Genomic DNA, 16,363 nt, shown 5'->3' with positions numbered 1-16,363 from the left:
ATCTCAGTTCAACCTAACTTATCAAGGATAATATGATTCTGTACAACGTTTCCCATCACAATAATCGATTTCATTAGGTCCAAAATAGCGATAACTGTAGTTACGTTATGTATGATGTCTCGCGATAATGAATCAATTAAGTATAATTATGTATTCTATATATTCAAACCAAATTTGTCTATTTTCATAATGATTATGTAAAATTTTAAAAATGTGCCCTATTAAAATATGGAAGAACTTTATTTATTACCTTTCCTGCTCTGTTATGTTTAAGAGAGAAAGTATGGCGATCGGTCAAAAAATGACCCGCTCCCCAAGAATTTTACAATTTTTGGACTCAGGGGATCATGAAACGTCCAGAAGTAAAAAAGTTCGTAAGTTTTTCTGTATGTATGGATGTTAGTGTGTATGTGTGTCAAATTTGTTCATCCTCTTTGAAAGTCTTATGGTTTTCGTCGAAACTTTTAGAAATTTTGTAAGGTGGTTTGTGTATTAGGAGGATTGATGTTATTAAATTTTGGTTGTTAAAGTTCAATGTAGTAGAAAGATAAAGGGCGTCGAGTTTTCTATCTCGAGTAGGGTAGAACTTAATGACGAATTTCCTTATTATTACCATTTACAAATTTTTGCCATTTTATAATAAATAAAAATGTAAAACGTTTTTAATAATGAAACATCGTAATAAATGGCGCCACATACGCAGTTTTAAATGTTTTCGGGAAAGTTCAGCAACTCGTTGCTGGATTTTTATTAACTGATAAAAAATGAGAGTTATATTTCGATCAAGTTTAACTTGATTTGGTCGTTATCATTGTTGTCATCTTCAACAACCTAACTTTTTTGTTATCAAGATGAATTTTCTCTATTTTGATAAAGAATATTAAACTGATTTCTGTTATCATGATTTCTAATATTACATTAGTTAGTAAAGTTTATTTGTTTATCTACCTTTGAATTCGTATAATTTTTTTTGTATTTGTCTAATTCCGTTTCAAACCGACAGAATTTTGATTTTGAGAATCGTTTTCTACACATCTTCCTTCTTTTCATAAAGCTGCATGAATTTTTTTTTAATATTCGGGTCTTTCTGCCCCGTGGATACTAAAAGGCCCTTTATTCCATACTTATCGTGTGTCGATCAAGCTTACAATAGAGTAGTGAGGAGTGTGGTTCCACATGTCCAATACCGTTTTCTATGTAAACATTCTGGAGAATAGTTCGTTAGGATTCGTTTCGGATATCCCAGACAATAAGCTGATGCCGCTTTATAAATCTTAATGATCCAATGTGATTGTCGACTGTTCAATGACAGTCTATGACTTTTCTTCTAACTGAAAATATTAATTTATATGCAAGAACTATAAAAAACAGTAATTTTGACACTACATTTTAACATTTCTTGAAACATTGAAACGTTAATGTCAAACTTTCAAAACAAGTTTATTTAAAATAATATTTTCAACATTTATTTTTAACTTTTTTAAAGAATATCATAAATTGTTTAAGCAAATTTTAAGTGAATTTCGTTTGTTAGATTTTAGAATTTTTCAGACAACTTTAAGAATACTTTTAAAAATATTTTCAATTGAAAAATAAAGATAGTAACTTTAGTTAGAATAATCGAAATTTTTGAAATTATTTTAGTATTAAGAGAATTCAAAATCTTATTAATAGTTATATTTTTTACTTTAAGCCGCTGATCTATAATATTTATAATACAGTTGTACTGTATCTTAAATAGTATATATCAGGGTTTAGTAGTGTCAAGAATCAATTTCAAACTGTACNTTTAAGAATACTTTTAAAAATATTTTCAATTGAAATATAAAGATAGTAACTTTAGTTAGAATAATGGAAATTTTATAAATTATTTTAGTATTAAGAGAATTCAAAATCTTATTAATTCTTATATGTTTTACTTTAAGCCGCCGATACAGGTATACTCGAAACGACGTAAACGATTTACGTCGTTTCGAGTTACGTCGTTCCCGATTATACGTCGTTTGTCAAAAAAATGTATATGGAAAAATAAAAATCAAGTTTAAGTCATTTTATTCGACTTTACGCGATGTCCAGATCCCATCGATTCGTCTTTTGTTTGAGCACCAGGCAACTCTTGATTATTCACTCCCCCACACTATTGTTCAGCTTACATGTTCGGACGTGTCGCGCGGAATCGACGCATAGCTACAATTTATTTTGTGTTATTTATTTCTGTGTATTTTATATCTACGGAGACTTGAGAGATTCTATGTAGTGATTTCTTATAACCGTGAATAAATCAAAAGACGAGATAAGATTAACGAGAACATTTATTAGCTTACATACCTCCAACTTGGATTTTACACAAATTGCGAAATTATACCCCGACTTACGCGAATTCGACTTACGCGGTTATCGCTCGGTCCCACCTATCGCGTAAGTTCGGGGTATAACTGTACATACATTTACAAGTATGTACTGTATTTACAGTACATGCATTCGTAAATTTAGATTACTTTTTTCTGTACTATATTAAAAACTAAAATTTATTTGTTTGTAAGCTTAAAATAGATCCTTATTAACCATATATTATTAAAATGCATTAATAAATAAAATACAGAACCGGGAAATGGTAATTTAGATTAAGCCTAGTGACGAGTAGATTCGGAGACAAGTAAATTCGACTTACGTCGTTTTTCGACTTACGTCGCTTCTTTTGGAACCAATTACAGACGTAAGGCAAGGTATAACTGTATTTTTAATACAGTTGTACTGTGTCTTAAATATTATAGATCAGGGTTTAGTAGTGTCAAGAATCAATTTTATACAGTACGATAAAGTTTTGTTCGGTATATAAAAATTGAGACCAGATGTGGAAACTTTGAAGTTCGAGGTTTAGATTAACTATATACGAACATCTGATGTAAACCGGAAGTCATGTTATTTCAATTCCAATATTTTCCTCTGAAAACTGTTAGGTAGATGACCAGCACGACTCTACTGTTGTAGAAAAAGTATGATGTACAGGAGCAAGCTCTACTAATTTGAGGAAATATGATTAATAATTGCAGTTTGGCACTGAGACAATGTTACAATAAATAATTGCCTGTTTTAGTATTCAATATTTACGTATTATATTAATTGATTTTATGTTTTAATTTATTATTTACGGCATGCAATTATGTTATTTTTACCTGAAATTATGTGTATTCGCTGTTTTAAGTTAATCAAAATGAGTGCTGTTTAGGATTTGGGAATGGAGTAATTCACTTCCATTATTTCTAATTTGGAAAGCTTGTTAGGACTTTAAATAAATCGGCGTTTAAACGGCCTCCTGGAAGGAACTGAATCTGAAGAGCGAGTCGTCACTGTTCTATTACATACATATAAATAAATTCATATAATAATTTGTGCTTTTTGGGCCAAGTTTAGTAGCATAGAGACCTATAAATATTTTAATCTGTTTCTTGTAGGCCAATTTTTCAATCCGAAAACCCAGTCGTATTTTATGAGATAAGAGAAAAAAGGGTAATCCACACAAAAATATGTTACTGTAAAAGTAAAGTCATATTGACCACATTAGAGATGTTCTTTGTTCTCTTATATTGATAGTATGAAGTTCGATTTAAACCAACAGATGTTAACCTGTGGTCCGTGGACCTTTGATGGTCCGCGAGACAATTTTGGTGGTTCATGGAGAAATTTGGACATTCATCAACTCAAGGTTACGCAAAATATTTTGAAATAAATGCAAAATGTTCGGTTATTTTTTTATTCATTGGGTTTTTTTATTCCAATCTAGAACCAAATACGAAATTACTGTTATCAAATAATAATAATATCAATACATCTACATATAATGTGAATGCAATTGTCATCCTTGGTAGAAAAGAATCAAGAATAAACTTATTTCAAAAAGCAGTAACAAATTTCGCACTAATTTGTAATTATTAAACAATTGAATTTCATATTAATAAAGTAAAATGGAACTTTTATGGTGATTATTGTTTAGATGTTTCGTATCGTTTAGAAAAATATATGATTGTGATCCGCGAAATTCAAAATTATGATTTTTAATGGTCCGTGAGGTCAAAAAGGTTGGAGACTTATGATCTAAACGAACGAGTTACGCATATTACAGTTCAGATAGAATTTTCACTTTGAATTTCGAAGTAGTCGTATTACGAACTAATACGAATTCTTTAACCTGTAAATTTCTATATTCTCGGCCGGAACAAAATTACAGTTACGAACTAACGGGCTTTATAGTTAAATATATAATCTAATTAGTTTTCTTCGGTTTTACAAAATATTTAGCCTAAATTTAAACTGCTTATACAAAGATAATTAGTATTGAATCATACCATAAATATTTCTTTGAAATTAGATCTATGTTTTATGTTCTGTGCAATGTTTTCTCTATAGATATCGAGATTATATTATGAAAAAAATATATGGATACCGCATTCCTAAAGAATATAAAACTATAACTCTTGTGCTTTTGTCGAAAATTTCTGAAATTTTGCAGGAACGTTTGCATGTTAGGGGGATTGATGCTGTTAAATTTTGATGGTTAAAGGTCGAGGAGGTGGGGAGATAATCAGAGTTGTGTGTATCTCCAGTAAGGTTAGATTTAATGACGATTTCACTTACTAACATTTACATTTTTTTTATAAAATTCGTCCCTACCCTCAAAATTAAGATTTTTGCCTTTTATAATAGTTAAAAATATAAAAAGTTTTTGAATAAAATATGATAACAGATGGTGCTACCAAATGTTGCCATGAAAGTTAAGCAACCTGTTGCTGGATTTTCTTAGTTTATTTTTAAGTATTTTACTGATCTGTGATATCTGCAATATCTGTGTAAAATTTTCTTATTACTTCTGAATTAATATAACTAATAAATTCAATTTTAACCATGAGAAATATGTAAATGTTATTTATTTTTCTAGAAAACTCAAATTATTTAAAATTTTTATTCACTTTTACACAAGTGAGCAAATTCTGATCATTTCATAAAAATATTCTAAATATTATCTGCAAATATTTTTTATATTTACTGTTTGCTTCAGTTCTGTTCGCTTTGTCTGAATTAAAGCCAAAATTTAAATAATTAATTAATTAATCTTTGCCGTATTTGTCTTACTTCATAAAATAATTTATTTATTAAATATTTTGAGAAAATTTAATAAATAAATTATTAAATAAACTAGATNATTCGCGTAAGTCGGGGTATAATTTCGCAATTTGTGTAAAATCCAAGTTGGAGGTATGTAAGCTAATAAATGTTCTCGTTAATCTTATCTCGTCTTTTGATTTATTCACGGTTATAAGAAATCACTACATAGAATCTCTCAAGTCTCCGTAGATATAAAATACACAGAAATAAATAACACAAAATAAATTGTAGCTATGCGTCGATTCCGCGCGACACGTCCGAACATGTAAGCTGAACAATAGTGTGGGGGAGTGAATAATCAAGAGTTGCCTGGTGCTCAAACAAAAGACGAATCGATGGGATCTGGACATCGCGTAAAGTCGAATAAAATGACTTAAACTTGATTTTTATTTTTCCATATACATTTTTTTGACAAACGACGTATAATCGGGAACGACGTAACTCGAAACGACGTAAATCGTTTACGTCGTTTCGAGTATACCTGTATCGGCGGCTTAAAGTAAAACATATAAGAATTAATAAGATTTTGAATTCTCTTAATACTAAAATAATTTATAAAATTTCGATTATTCTAACTAAAGTTACTATCTTTATATTTCAATTGAAAATATTTTTAAAAGTATTCTTAAAGTTGTCTGAAAAATTCTAAAATCTAACAAACGAAATTCACTTAAAATTTGCTTAATCAATTTATGATATTCTTTAAAAAAGTTAAAAATAAATGTTGAAAATATTATTTTAAATAAACTTGTTTTGAAAGTTAGACATTAACATTTCAATGTTTCAAGATATGTTAAAATGTAGTGTCAAAATTACTGTTTTTTTATAGTTCTTGCATGTAAATTAAGATTTTCAGTTAGAAGAAAAGTCATAGACTGTCATTGAACAGCCGACAATCACCATGGATCATTAAGATTTATAAAGCGGCATCAGCTTATTGTCTGGGATATCCGAAACGAATTCTGGCGAACTAATCTCCAGAAAGTTTTCATAGAAAACGGTATTAGATATGTCGAACCACGTTCCTCATTACTCTATTGTAAGCTTGATCGACACACGCTAAGTATGGAATAAAGAGCCTTTTAGTGTCCACAGGGCAGAAAGACCCGAATTTAAAAAAAAAATTCATGCAGCTTTATAAAAAGAAGGAAGATGTGTAGAAAACAATGCTCTTTAAATCAAAATTTTGCCAGTTTGAAATGGAATTAGGCAAAAACGAAAAAAATTATACGAGTTTAAAGATAAACTGATAAACTTTACTAAACACCAAGGAAATTAATATTAGAAATCATGATAGCAGAAATCAGTTTAATATTCTTTATCAAAATAGAGAAAATTCATCTTGATAACAAAAAAGTTAAGTTGTTGAAGATGATAACGATGATAACAACCAAATCAAGTTAAACTTGATCGAAATATAATTCTCATTATTTGTTATCAATTAAAAAAATCCAGCAACGAGTTGCTGAACTTTCCCGGAAACATTTAAAACTGCGTATGTGGCACCATCTGTTATAATGCTTCATTATTAAAAACGTTTTACATTTTTATTTATCATAAAATGGCGAAAATTTGTAAATGATAATAATGAGGAAATTCGTCATTAAGTTCTACCCTACTCGAGATTTGATACTCGACGCTCTTTATCTTTCTACTACATTAAACTTTAACAACCAAAATTTAATAACATCAATCCTCCTAATACAAAAACCACCTTACAAAATTTCAAAAAGTTTCGACGAAAACCATAAGACTTTCAAAGAGGATGAACAAATTTGACACACATACACACTAACATCCATATATACAGAAAAACCTACGAACTTTTTTATTTCTGGACGTTTCAAGATCCCATGAGTCCGAAAATTGTAAAATTCTTGGGGTGAGTCATTTTTTGACCGATCGCCATACTTTTTCTCTTAAATATAACAGAGCAGGAAAGGTAATAAATGAAGTTCTTCCATATTTTAATATAGCATATTTTTAAAATTTTACATAATCATTATGAAAATAGACAAATTTGGTTTGAATATATAGAATACATAATTATACTTAATTGATTCATTATCGCGAGACATCATACATAACGTAACTATAGTTATCGCTATTTTGGACCTAATGAAATCGATTATTGTGATGGGAAACGTTGTACAGAATCATATTATCCTTGATAAGTTAGGTTGAACTGAGATTGCCACTTCTGTTTAATTGAAAACAACAATTCTCTACAACGTTCAGCTATTATCTTACGGCGCGTAATATGATGGATAAGTTTTCATATTTATGAAAATTTCAAGAACATCTAATGACTTGTTTTATAACCTTCAAAGTTATAATTGAATAAAATCGGCCGTGTTATTTCAAAGAATTTTTTTTAAATTCTTATGAAGTTTATGAAACTATGGAACTTTGAATAAATCAAACATTACAGCAGTATCCATAATTTCACCGATACATTATTTGAATAATATTATCGTGTAAATGCACGAATATTTTTTATTTGATACGCAATTATTGTTGTGAAAATGTAATTTTAAAGTAATCATATTTAAATATATCAATATGAGTAATACTCTACAATATATAAATGGATCTAAATTTGATTACGAGCTACAATTCAGTAACTTTCATTCAACCATGATGATTGCACGCGCTACTCTACTAGTTATCATCGTGCAGGTGATGATTTATTACGGAACAGGCGCTGAATCTCGCAAACTTCAACAATCCAAAACGCAATTTTCTGCTGTGAATAAACTTAATGAACCAAAATATATTCCACATTTTTCAGAAAATGTTCTTGACGTTTCTGGTAAGTAAATGTGAATAAATGATTGTTCATTACTCAATTTAATTGTCTTAATTATTATAACGTTTATTTTTAGATTCATCGAATGCTACTGAAAAATTAAACTCAGTCTCATCTAGTTTCAACGACGATAAGAATGGTAAACATAAGAATTATTTAAGTATTATTAGCAAATAGTTAAATTAAACGCTAATTAATAATATAAATCGGTTTGATTCAGTTATAAATCTGTGTATTATATGAGCTATTCTACGATATATTTAGTCTTTCTTTGTCGAATTTTGTCTAGAGAGATAATCATATCATAGTCAATTTTCTCCCTATTTCTGGCCAGTTTCTCCTCACGGGTACTAAAAAAGCCCTTTTCTATAATCATTATGAATTCACCAGGCCCACTATGGGGACGGTCGATGTGGAGAGACAGGTTCCGACATATTCGAGGCTGCCCATGGAGAATAAATAATTTCTGGCAGTTATTAGCACCTGTATCCGATCCAGTTTCTCCAGTGGCTGAAGGCTGAATTTTTAACCGCCTCCGCCATTAGGCCAAACACATTGAATACTAAAACCAAATTATGAAAGCTGTTATATTATAGGATTACAAGGATTTTGTTAAGCAGGAATGTGCATATATAACATTATAAATTCAAAGACGCAAAACGTGTCCATTAAGTTAATTTCCTCTTAAGAACAAGAACAGAAATTAGTTGTCAAGTTTATGCCCATTGATTTGATCAGAAAGCAATCATAATAAATTTATTTTATACAAGGTGTGGCAGAAAAGTAATGAGACTAATTTTTTCTCGATAAAAACATAAAGTTATTTTAAATCACAAATATATGTCGGTTAACTGACATTTGTGCTACCCTACTGCAACCGTTTTTAAGTATTTATTTCTCTAAAATTATGTTTATGAATTACACATTATTTAATTTCTTTTTTCAATTTACTCGTTTATAGATCCTAGATATAAGAGAGAGACATTCAACATGAGAACTAAGAGATATCATCTACCTAATATAGGTACGGATAACAGATATATAATACCACCCAATAATAGTAAGAACTATTTTTTTGTTATCCCTAAATATACTTAAATTAACCGAAGTAATCTTTTCAAGTGATTTAATATTTTATTTAAAAGTTTAATATAAACTGTTCATGTTTCGTAGTTTTCTTCAACAAAGCTGGAATTGATGATGATGAGGATGAAGATTACAATGAATGGGAGGATCACAGCAAACCTAAAATTATTCCTTTCAGTAATCGGCCTTCGGGCCTTAGAGGTTCCTTGGCTAAAGAGATGTTAAAAGCTACAATTGATCAAACGAGAGCACTGGTAGAAATTTTAGAAAAAATTTCAGAAATAGTTTGATAAATCATAAAATGTATATTATTATATTGTCTTTTAACGTCTTGATTATAACTGCTTTACATAATTTACATAATTAATATGTAATAAAATATTTTCAATAAATATTTCCTCATATGTAATAAGTTAAACGATTTCTTCTGCAGAAACTACATTAAAATGTATTTTATCAAACAATATTAATATATTTAATATGACAGTAGAACCCCGATTGTCCGAAGCAAATTTGAAAGCGAATACTACTACTCTTATAGGGTAATTCATAAAAGACAGTTTAAGACATTAAAAAGAGGCTTAAAGTGCTACATAGGAATCTGTTATATTTATAACTTTTAAACCAAATAGAAACATGTGAGATGTAAAAACTTGGGCTAAGTAAAAAATTATGAAAATTTGGATAAGAGTCAAAGTTTTTACTTACGAGTAACTTCCCTATGAAACGGGTTCATATAACGCGGATTCGTATATAATGGCGAAAAAATTGCGACCGTATTCGTATAAACACGCTAAAAGAGACTCCTATATTACGGTAAAACGTCATCGCCGACTCGTGTCGCGACAGGATTGGTCGAATCTAGACGAATAGTGGATATTGCCCAAACCGTTGAGTTTAAACGAGCAGCGGACCTATTAAGAACCATTAATTATTTAACGGCCATAAAAATTATGTTTATATTAATGAAGTCTGTAAAGTTCAGCGAATTTTTCGCAGAAAAATAACTTATCAGAAAACTCGCGCCCGCCGTTCCATGTGCCGCTCCTTTACGAAAACAAGCTTAAGTAATTTCGTTGTCGAACGGTGCACACTCGGTAAGTAATTTTACAATTTTTTGTCTATAGCATTGTTTATATGGATCATTTCCAAAAAAATTATACGTGTTTTGGAAATTTTGAGTCAAATTAGTCTAGAATTTTATGGAAGAAAATCTTTCAAACAGTCGTGGTCCGTAAACTGCACACGTGCCGGGCTGTGATTGGCTGATGTATTTAAGGACTCGTACAACATGAATTTCATAAAAAACGGAACGTATCTGCCGTGTTATAGGAGGGTCGACTGTATACGAACATTTGATGTAAACCGGAAGTTTTGTTATTTCAATTCAAATATGTTCCCCTGAAAGCTGTTAGGTAGATGACCAGCACGACTCTACTGTTGTAGGAAAAGTATGATGTACAGGGCAAGCCACTACTAATTTGTAGAAATATGGTTAATAATTGCAGCCTGGCACTGCGACGATGTCACAATAAATAATTGCCCGTTTTACTATACAATATTTACGTATTTTATTTTTTGTTTTTATGTTTTAATTTCTTATTTATGGCATTTAATTTTGTTATTTTTATTTTAAATTATGTGTATTCGTTGTTTTATGTTATCAAAATGAGTGCTGTTTATGGTTTGGGAATGAATTAGTTCACTTTCCATTCTTTCTAATTTGGAAAGCTGGTTAGGACTTCGAACAAATCGGCGTTTAAGCGGCCTCCTTGAAGGAATTAAATCTGAAGAACGAGTCGTCACTGTTCTATTACATACATATAAATAAATTCATATAATGATTTGTGCGATAAAGTTATGTTCGGAAGAACATAAATTATTTTTAAATTGGCCCGAAAAGTAGTAAGTCGCCCAAGTTTGGTAGCGTAGAGACCTACAAATATTTTAATCTGTTTATTGTAGGCCAATTTTTCAATCCGAAAACTCAGTCGTATTTTATGAGATAAGAGAAAAAGTGAGTAGTCCACCCAAAAATATGTTACTGTAAAAGTAAAGTCATATTGACCACATTAGAGTTGTTCTTGGTTTTCTTATATTGATAGTATGAAGGCGTTTCGATTTAAACCAACGGATGTTAATCTGTGGTCCGTAGACCTTTGATGGTCCGCGAGACAATTTTGTCGGTGAATAGAGAAATTTGGACATTCATTAACTCAAGGTTACTCAAAGTATTTTGAAATAAATGCAAAATGTTCGGTTAATTTTTTTTATTCATTGGGTTTTTTTTTATTCCAATCTAGAAGCAAACACGAAATGACTGTTAAAGCTTAAAGTTGTTAAAGCTGTGAAAAGCTTAAAAATATCTGAAAATTGTATTCATAAATAATAAATAAATAGTCCAATTATTTGTTAATTAGACAAATAATTATTAAATGTACAATTGCAGTTACTAACTTTAAAATTAGATGGCCTCAGAACCTATTTAGATTTGCCAGATTATTGGTTATAGCTACAGGGCAGCGGTCACGAAATATGATTGAAGAATTTGTGCCGTTATGTTTCCAGAGGTGGTTCTGCACTGACATGATATGAAGATATAAGCGTTTTGGTTTAACGAAGAACGTTCGCTGTAATATAAAACGAAATTACAGAAAATACATTTGTGTTCATAGCCTAATATCGGAAGAGATAATTATTTACTGGCATTTAAATTACTATTTTTAAAAATAATTTTATATAATTAAAAACACAAATGAGTCTCCGTGTGAATTATAAAGTGGGCTTGATTAATTCATCAGGTTACGTCACAATCTCGTTAAACACATCCATCAATTTCTTCAAGTTTCCATTTAATCCGCTGTCTTGGCTTCTTCCTTTTGTCGAGTTCTGCCGGATATTTATTCTTATTCGATTTCCGTCACTGGTGACAGCGCCCGCTCAAGCATTTATGTCTCCCTGGACAATTTATGTCGCCCTTAAATTTATTTAGAGAAAAATATGTAATATAAAATGAACAATCAAGTAGTACAAGACAGTAAAAATTAAAATATATCTGTACCTAGTTACAAATTGTTAACTAGATGCATTTTTAATGATATTACAAAAACGTATTATTGTACAATCAAACAAAAAACCTATATGCTATAAAAACTAAACAAAAGTAAATCAACTATACTAAAATCAAAAGGAACTTTTTTCTCGCTTTTAGTTCTGCAAACTTTTTTATTAACTCTTAAGTTTACTCGATCGGCAGTTTCATGCGCAATGGCCAAAATGGCCAAACTATTAACATGATTTCGCGTGATAGTGGAACGTAAGAAGTTTTTAAATAATTTTTATTTAGAGAAACTCCTTTCCCCCCAGCTACAGTTATTGGTATGATCGGCAGTATTTATAAGGTGACACCAAGGTTTGGGACAAAATTTAACATTGTTACTTATGCTTTCCTTTATGTCCAAAAGCAATCTTTTATGGCTGTTTTCTTCAGAATTAAGAAATGCAAATATTTTCTTAGCTTTTAGGCAAAAATAATAAATACGAAATATAAATGTGGGGTTTAGACAAGTAACATGCCTAAACCATTAAGGCAATAAATTTACGAGGGGTTGAGTGGGAGAGTCAAGTGAGAGGAGAAGCGAGAAGGAGGGAGTGTCAAGTAAGGGACAGTAGTAAACAAGACGACGGTGAGTGACGACGCAAAAGTGGAAAGTCAAAAGGAGACAAAAGACGTTACGAAGGCGAAAGCATTGTTATTCTGTCAAGACGGTTACGACGGTTACGAACTCTGGAAGTTTATTGTCATTTCTATATTTCTCAATCTCAATAACTATTCCTACATAAATTGCGTGATAATTTTAGCTACAGAAAAAAAAATCGACAAATATAAATTCCGATTAATAAAGTATTTAACGTATAAATATTTTGTCACATTCGCAACCAAAATGCCGCCCTTTAGATTTATCGCCCCGGACAAATGTCCGGCCGGGTTGTCCGCCCCTAGAGCGGGCCCGGCTGGTGATCGTGATATAGTGACTCTAATCTTCGACGAAACCTTCGACGATCATTTCTTTCTCTCGAGATCGACCGTGAAGCCGCTGATTGCCGGGCGATTCTCCATTCATTCCCGCACTATCTGTATAGATCAACGAAGAGAATACGAAACCACGATTAGCTCCGGGCTATCGATTGGTGATCTTCCAAATACCTTTTGGTATTATCTTAAGAAATTCCCATCCTTCAAGGAACTAGAAAAGGAATCTTCTACTTATTCTGTATGCCAATAATTAATATCTCAATAAACGCTAGTTGTTTAATTGTGAAAGAGTTTTAACTTAATGTGTCTTGATTAGACCCAAATATTATTTCTCGCTCCTCTTTTCGTCCTAAACATAAATTAAGTTGAAAATCTGCAACATCACACAAGCAATTGTAAGCGGACTTCTTTTAGTTTTCTTTTTGAAAAAGTTTGGACGTTTATTAACCCAGATTTTTAATTTTTGATCAGGAGTCAACGCAGTGATTCCCCGCCAAGTAAAAAAGTCATTTACATACAGGAATTATATTTGCCGACTTTCGGGAGGGTCGATTTCTCCGCAGCCCAAACACCTGAAGTAATTCCGAATATCTTATTCAAAAGAAAATTGTCTTTTTAGGTTGTGTGCAAAATTTCAAGATTTTCTATAAAGCGGTTGCCGAAATATAAGCAATTGAAAAGTGCAAAAATCACAAAAAAACCTGTTTTTTTCCTTGTTTTTCTTCATCCGGCACTGCAGACGCTCATAGAGAAAAAACTACTGGATCTAGAAAACTCAAATTTTAAACTTAAGCCTTTCTCGTTTTCAGTGAGGTACTGATGAAACTTCCGGGTCGATAGGTCAAAGTTTATGGGGGTTTCCCATAGTGGTAATTCAGTTTTATAGCCAAATTTTATGCTTATATGGATAAAATTCATAGAAAGAAATTAATTTTATTCAAAGTGTTATTTATATTAACAAAATATTCAATTTATGCATATTAAAACGTAAAAGTTTTAATATGCATAAATTGCAACAATTTTTATAAACGCCGTATCGAAAGTGTCGGTCAGCGGCGCGTTCGATTAGCGATGCATTCGGTCGTCGTATTCCTTGTCTTATGGTTTGATGTAATAATTCAGTTAGTAAACAAAACACAATTCAAATCGAAACATAAAGATCTGCGATATAAAAAATTGAACCAACTAAAAACTTATGACAATTTAGAGAAGTCAAATTTTTTCTTAGTTATTCTTTGACATTTGGAAGCTTTACCCACAAGATTTTTACCGGCATTATTCTTTCTACATTTCGCTTCCAAGCGCCGAGCTTATCTTTACGAAAAAAAAAAACTCCTAAAAAAATTTCGACTATCGTCTAAATTGTCATAAATTTTTACTTGGAGAAATTTTTTTACATCTTAGATGTTTTTGTTTGAATTTAATAAATTACATTAAAATAAGAAAAAGTTTAGTCATTAACATAAATTTTATTTATTCAATTAAAGAATCGAGCAATTGGTTTAATAAGTAAAGTAGTCTCGGTACTGAACCCAGCATATATAATACGTTTTCTAGTCTTCTTGCTTCATCAGCATCTGCAAAAAATGAAGTCTTATTACTCGTATAATTTATTGTACTGAATTACTTGTAATTTCAATTATCATTTAATAACTCTAGAATTTACTAAAATATAAGAAACATTTGGAAATATGTTTGAAAATTGCTTGATTTAATTTTAAATTTAATTATTTAATATCTAGAATTTACTTCTTTGTTCCCTTTCCTTTAAAAAGTAGACCTACAAATGTTTGTCTAATTTATATTCTACAGAAGGCTTTGATTCAGAAATCAAAATTGTTTGACTGTTCACATGATGTCATTCATAAAAAAATTATGTTGTTATCTTTAATTTTGTCCGTTTCAGATGGATATAATCCGAATTAGGTTTAGTAGTTTAAGTAGCAGTGAGTAATGCTATCATTTAAACTAATCATGAAAAATAACGATACTCTGGAATAAATATAAATTCAGATCCCGGGCCACTTGACTGACAGATAAAATATAAATATGATTTTTAAAAGTATAAAACTGTAAATACAAATAAATAAAGTGAAAGAAAAAACGAAAGAAACATATTAACAAAACATGTGAACATGTTAAACAAAGGCAAAGAAAATGCGTTAAGAGATCGTGCTGGTATGATGATCCGAAATGAATAAACTAGTATAAGGCGAGATGAGAACTACCATGGTAGCACTACCTATACAATACATGAGCGAACTGTCAAGAGGGGTGTATGTAGGGAGCACTTTTTATGAAAACTGTACCCTATTTATGTATTATACATGTCCAGAAAATCAAGAAACCTCCGTGTGGTCAACCGGTTCATGAGGTACGAACTCGTGATCCAGAGTTCAGTGATTTTGTCCACTCGACCATTGGTTGCTATTTAAATACAGGGTGTATCGAAATTGGTGTCCATAAATGTAGGGATGTGTTCCTGACACTAAAACATTACAAAAGGTTCATATAAACATGGGTCCGAAAATCCTTCGTTAGGGAGTTATGAAATAAATTGTAGTGACCTTTGTAGTGACCCCCTGATTATGTAAATCACTTCAAACTTTCATTTTTATGCACTTTATTTCTTACAGTTGGTCAATCGTACTTACACTTCAACCAAGTAAATGAGTTACTTCATTTATTTGATGATGTACTGTACCTCTAGATGTCATCCAACGAATGTGATTTATGTACGATGGTGTTCCACTTCACTTTACTCTGCGAGTTCGCCAGTATCTCGATAACCAGTTTCCGAACAGATGATTGGTCGAGGGGATCCATTGCATGGCCTGCCCAATCGCCATATTTGAATCTTATAGATTTTTACCTCTGGGGACATGTAAAATGCTTGGTTTATTCATTTTCTGTACCTAATGTCGATGTTCTGAGGAAGTGTATCGAAAATGGCTTTGACCAAATTTGAAACACTCCAGGAATTTTCAACAAAGTACAGCAAAGCATTGAACACAGGCTCAGGGAATGCATCGAAGCAGTAGGAAGTCACATCGAGCATTTTTTGTAAATAAATGTTGTTAAATGCTCACATGTACAGTACCATTAGCAATAAACCCTATAACTCCCTAACGAAGGATTTTCGGACCCATGTTCATATGAACTTTTTGTAAAGTTTTGGTGTCAGGAACACATCCCTACATTTATGGACACCAATTCAGATACACTTTGTATATTTAATATATTATATATAATATTATATTATACATATA

The 16,363-nt window shown here is 30.9% G+C and overlaps 2 protein-coding genes across 4 annotated transcripts in view; one reads left to right on the top strand and one right to left on the bottom strand.

Moving 5' to 3' along the window:
* The first annotated feature begins 7,789 nt into the window (after window positions 1-7,789).
* Window positions 7,790-16,363, top strand: part of LOC111627121 (myb-like protein O) — a 16,076-nt gene continuing 7,502 nt past the window's right edge. Inside the window, exons 1-4 of one of the 2 annotated variants that reach the window (XM_023370685.1) lie at window positions 7,790-7,975; window positions 8,049-8,111; window positions 8,934-9,032; window positions 9,146-9,611. In XM_023370685.1, coding sequence (XP_023226453.1) covers window positions 7,801-7,975; window positions 8,049-8,111; window positions 8,934-9,032; window positions 9,146-9,348 — 540 coding nt within the window. In that variant the 5' untranslated portion in view covers window positions 7,790-7,800 and the 3' untranslated portion in view covers window positions 9,349-9,611. Of the gene's footprint in view, window positions 7,976-8,048; window positions 8,112-8,933; window positions 9,033-9,145; window positions 9,612-16,363 lie in introns of those variants that run through there. The other variant, XM_023370684.1, reaches the window with a different exon arrangement.
* LOC111627123 overlaps window positions 14,544-16,363 on the bottom strand; it is a 2,656-nt gene continuing 836 nt past the window's right edge. For both annotated transcript variants that reach the window (XM_023370686.1, XM_023370687.1), the window contains exon 3: window positions 14,544-14,671. In XM_023370686.1, coding sequence (XP_023226454.1) covers window positions 14,568-14,671 — 104 coding nt within the window. In that variant the 3' untranslated portion in view covers window positions 14,544-14,567. The remainder of the gene's footprint in view (window positions 14,672-16,363) is intronic.

This window comes from Centruroides sculpturatus, unplaced genomic scaffold, assembly GCF_000671375.1.
Source record: "Centruroides sculpturatus isolate CEXI.00-Female unplaced genomic scaffold, Cexi_2.0 scaffold471, whole genome shotgun sequence".
NCBI classification, from domain to species: Eukaryota; Metazoa; Arthropoda; class Arachnida; order Scorpiones; family Buthidae; genus Centruroides; species Centruroides sculpturatus.
This window is presented reverse-complemented; position numbering and strand designations above follow the sequence as displayed.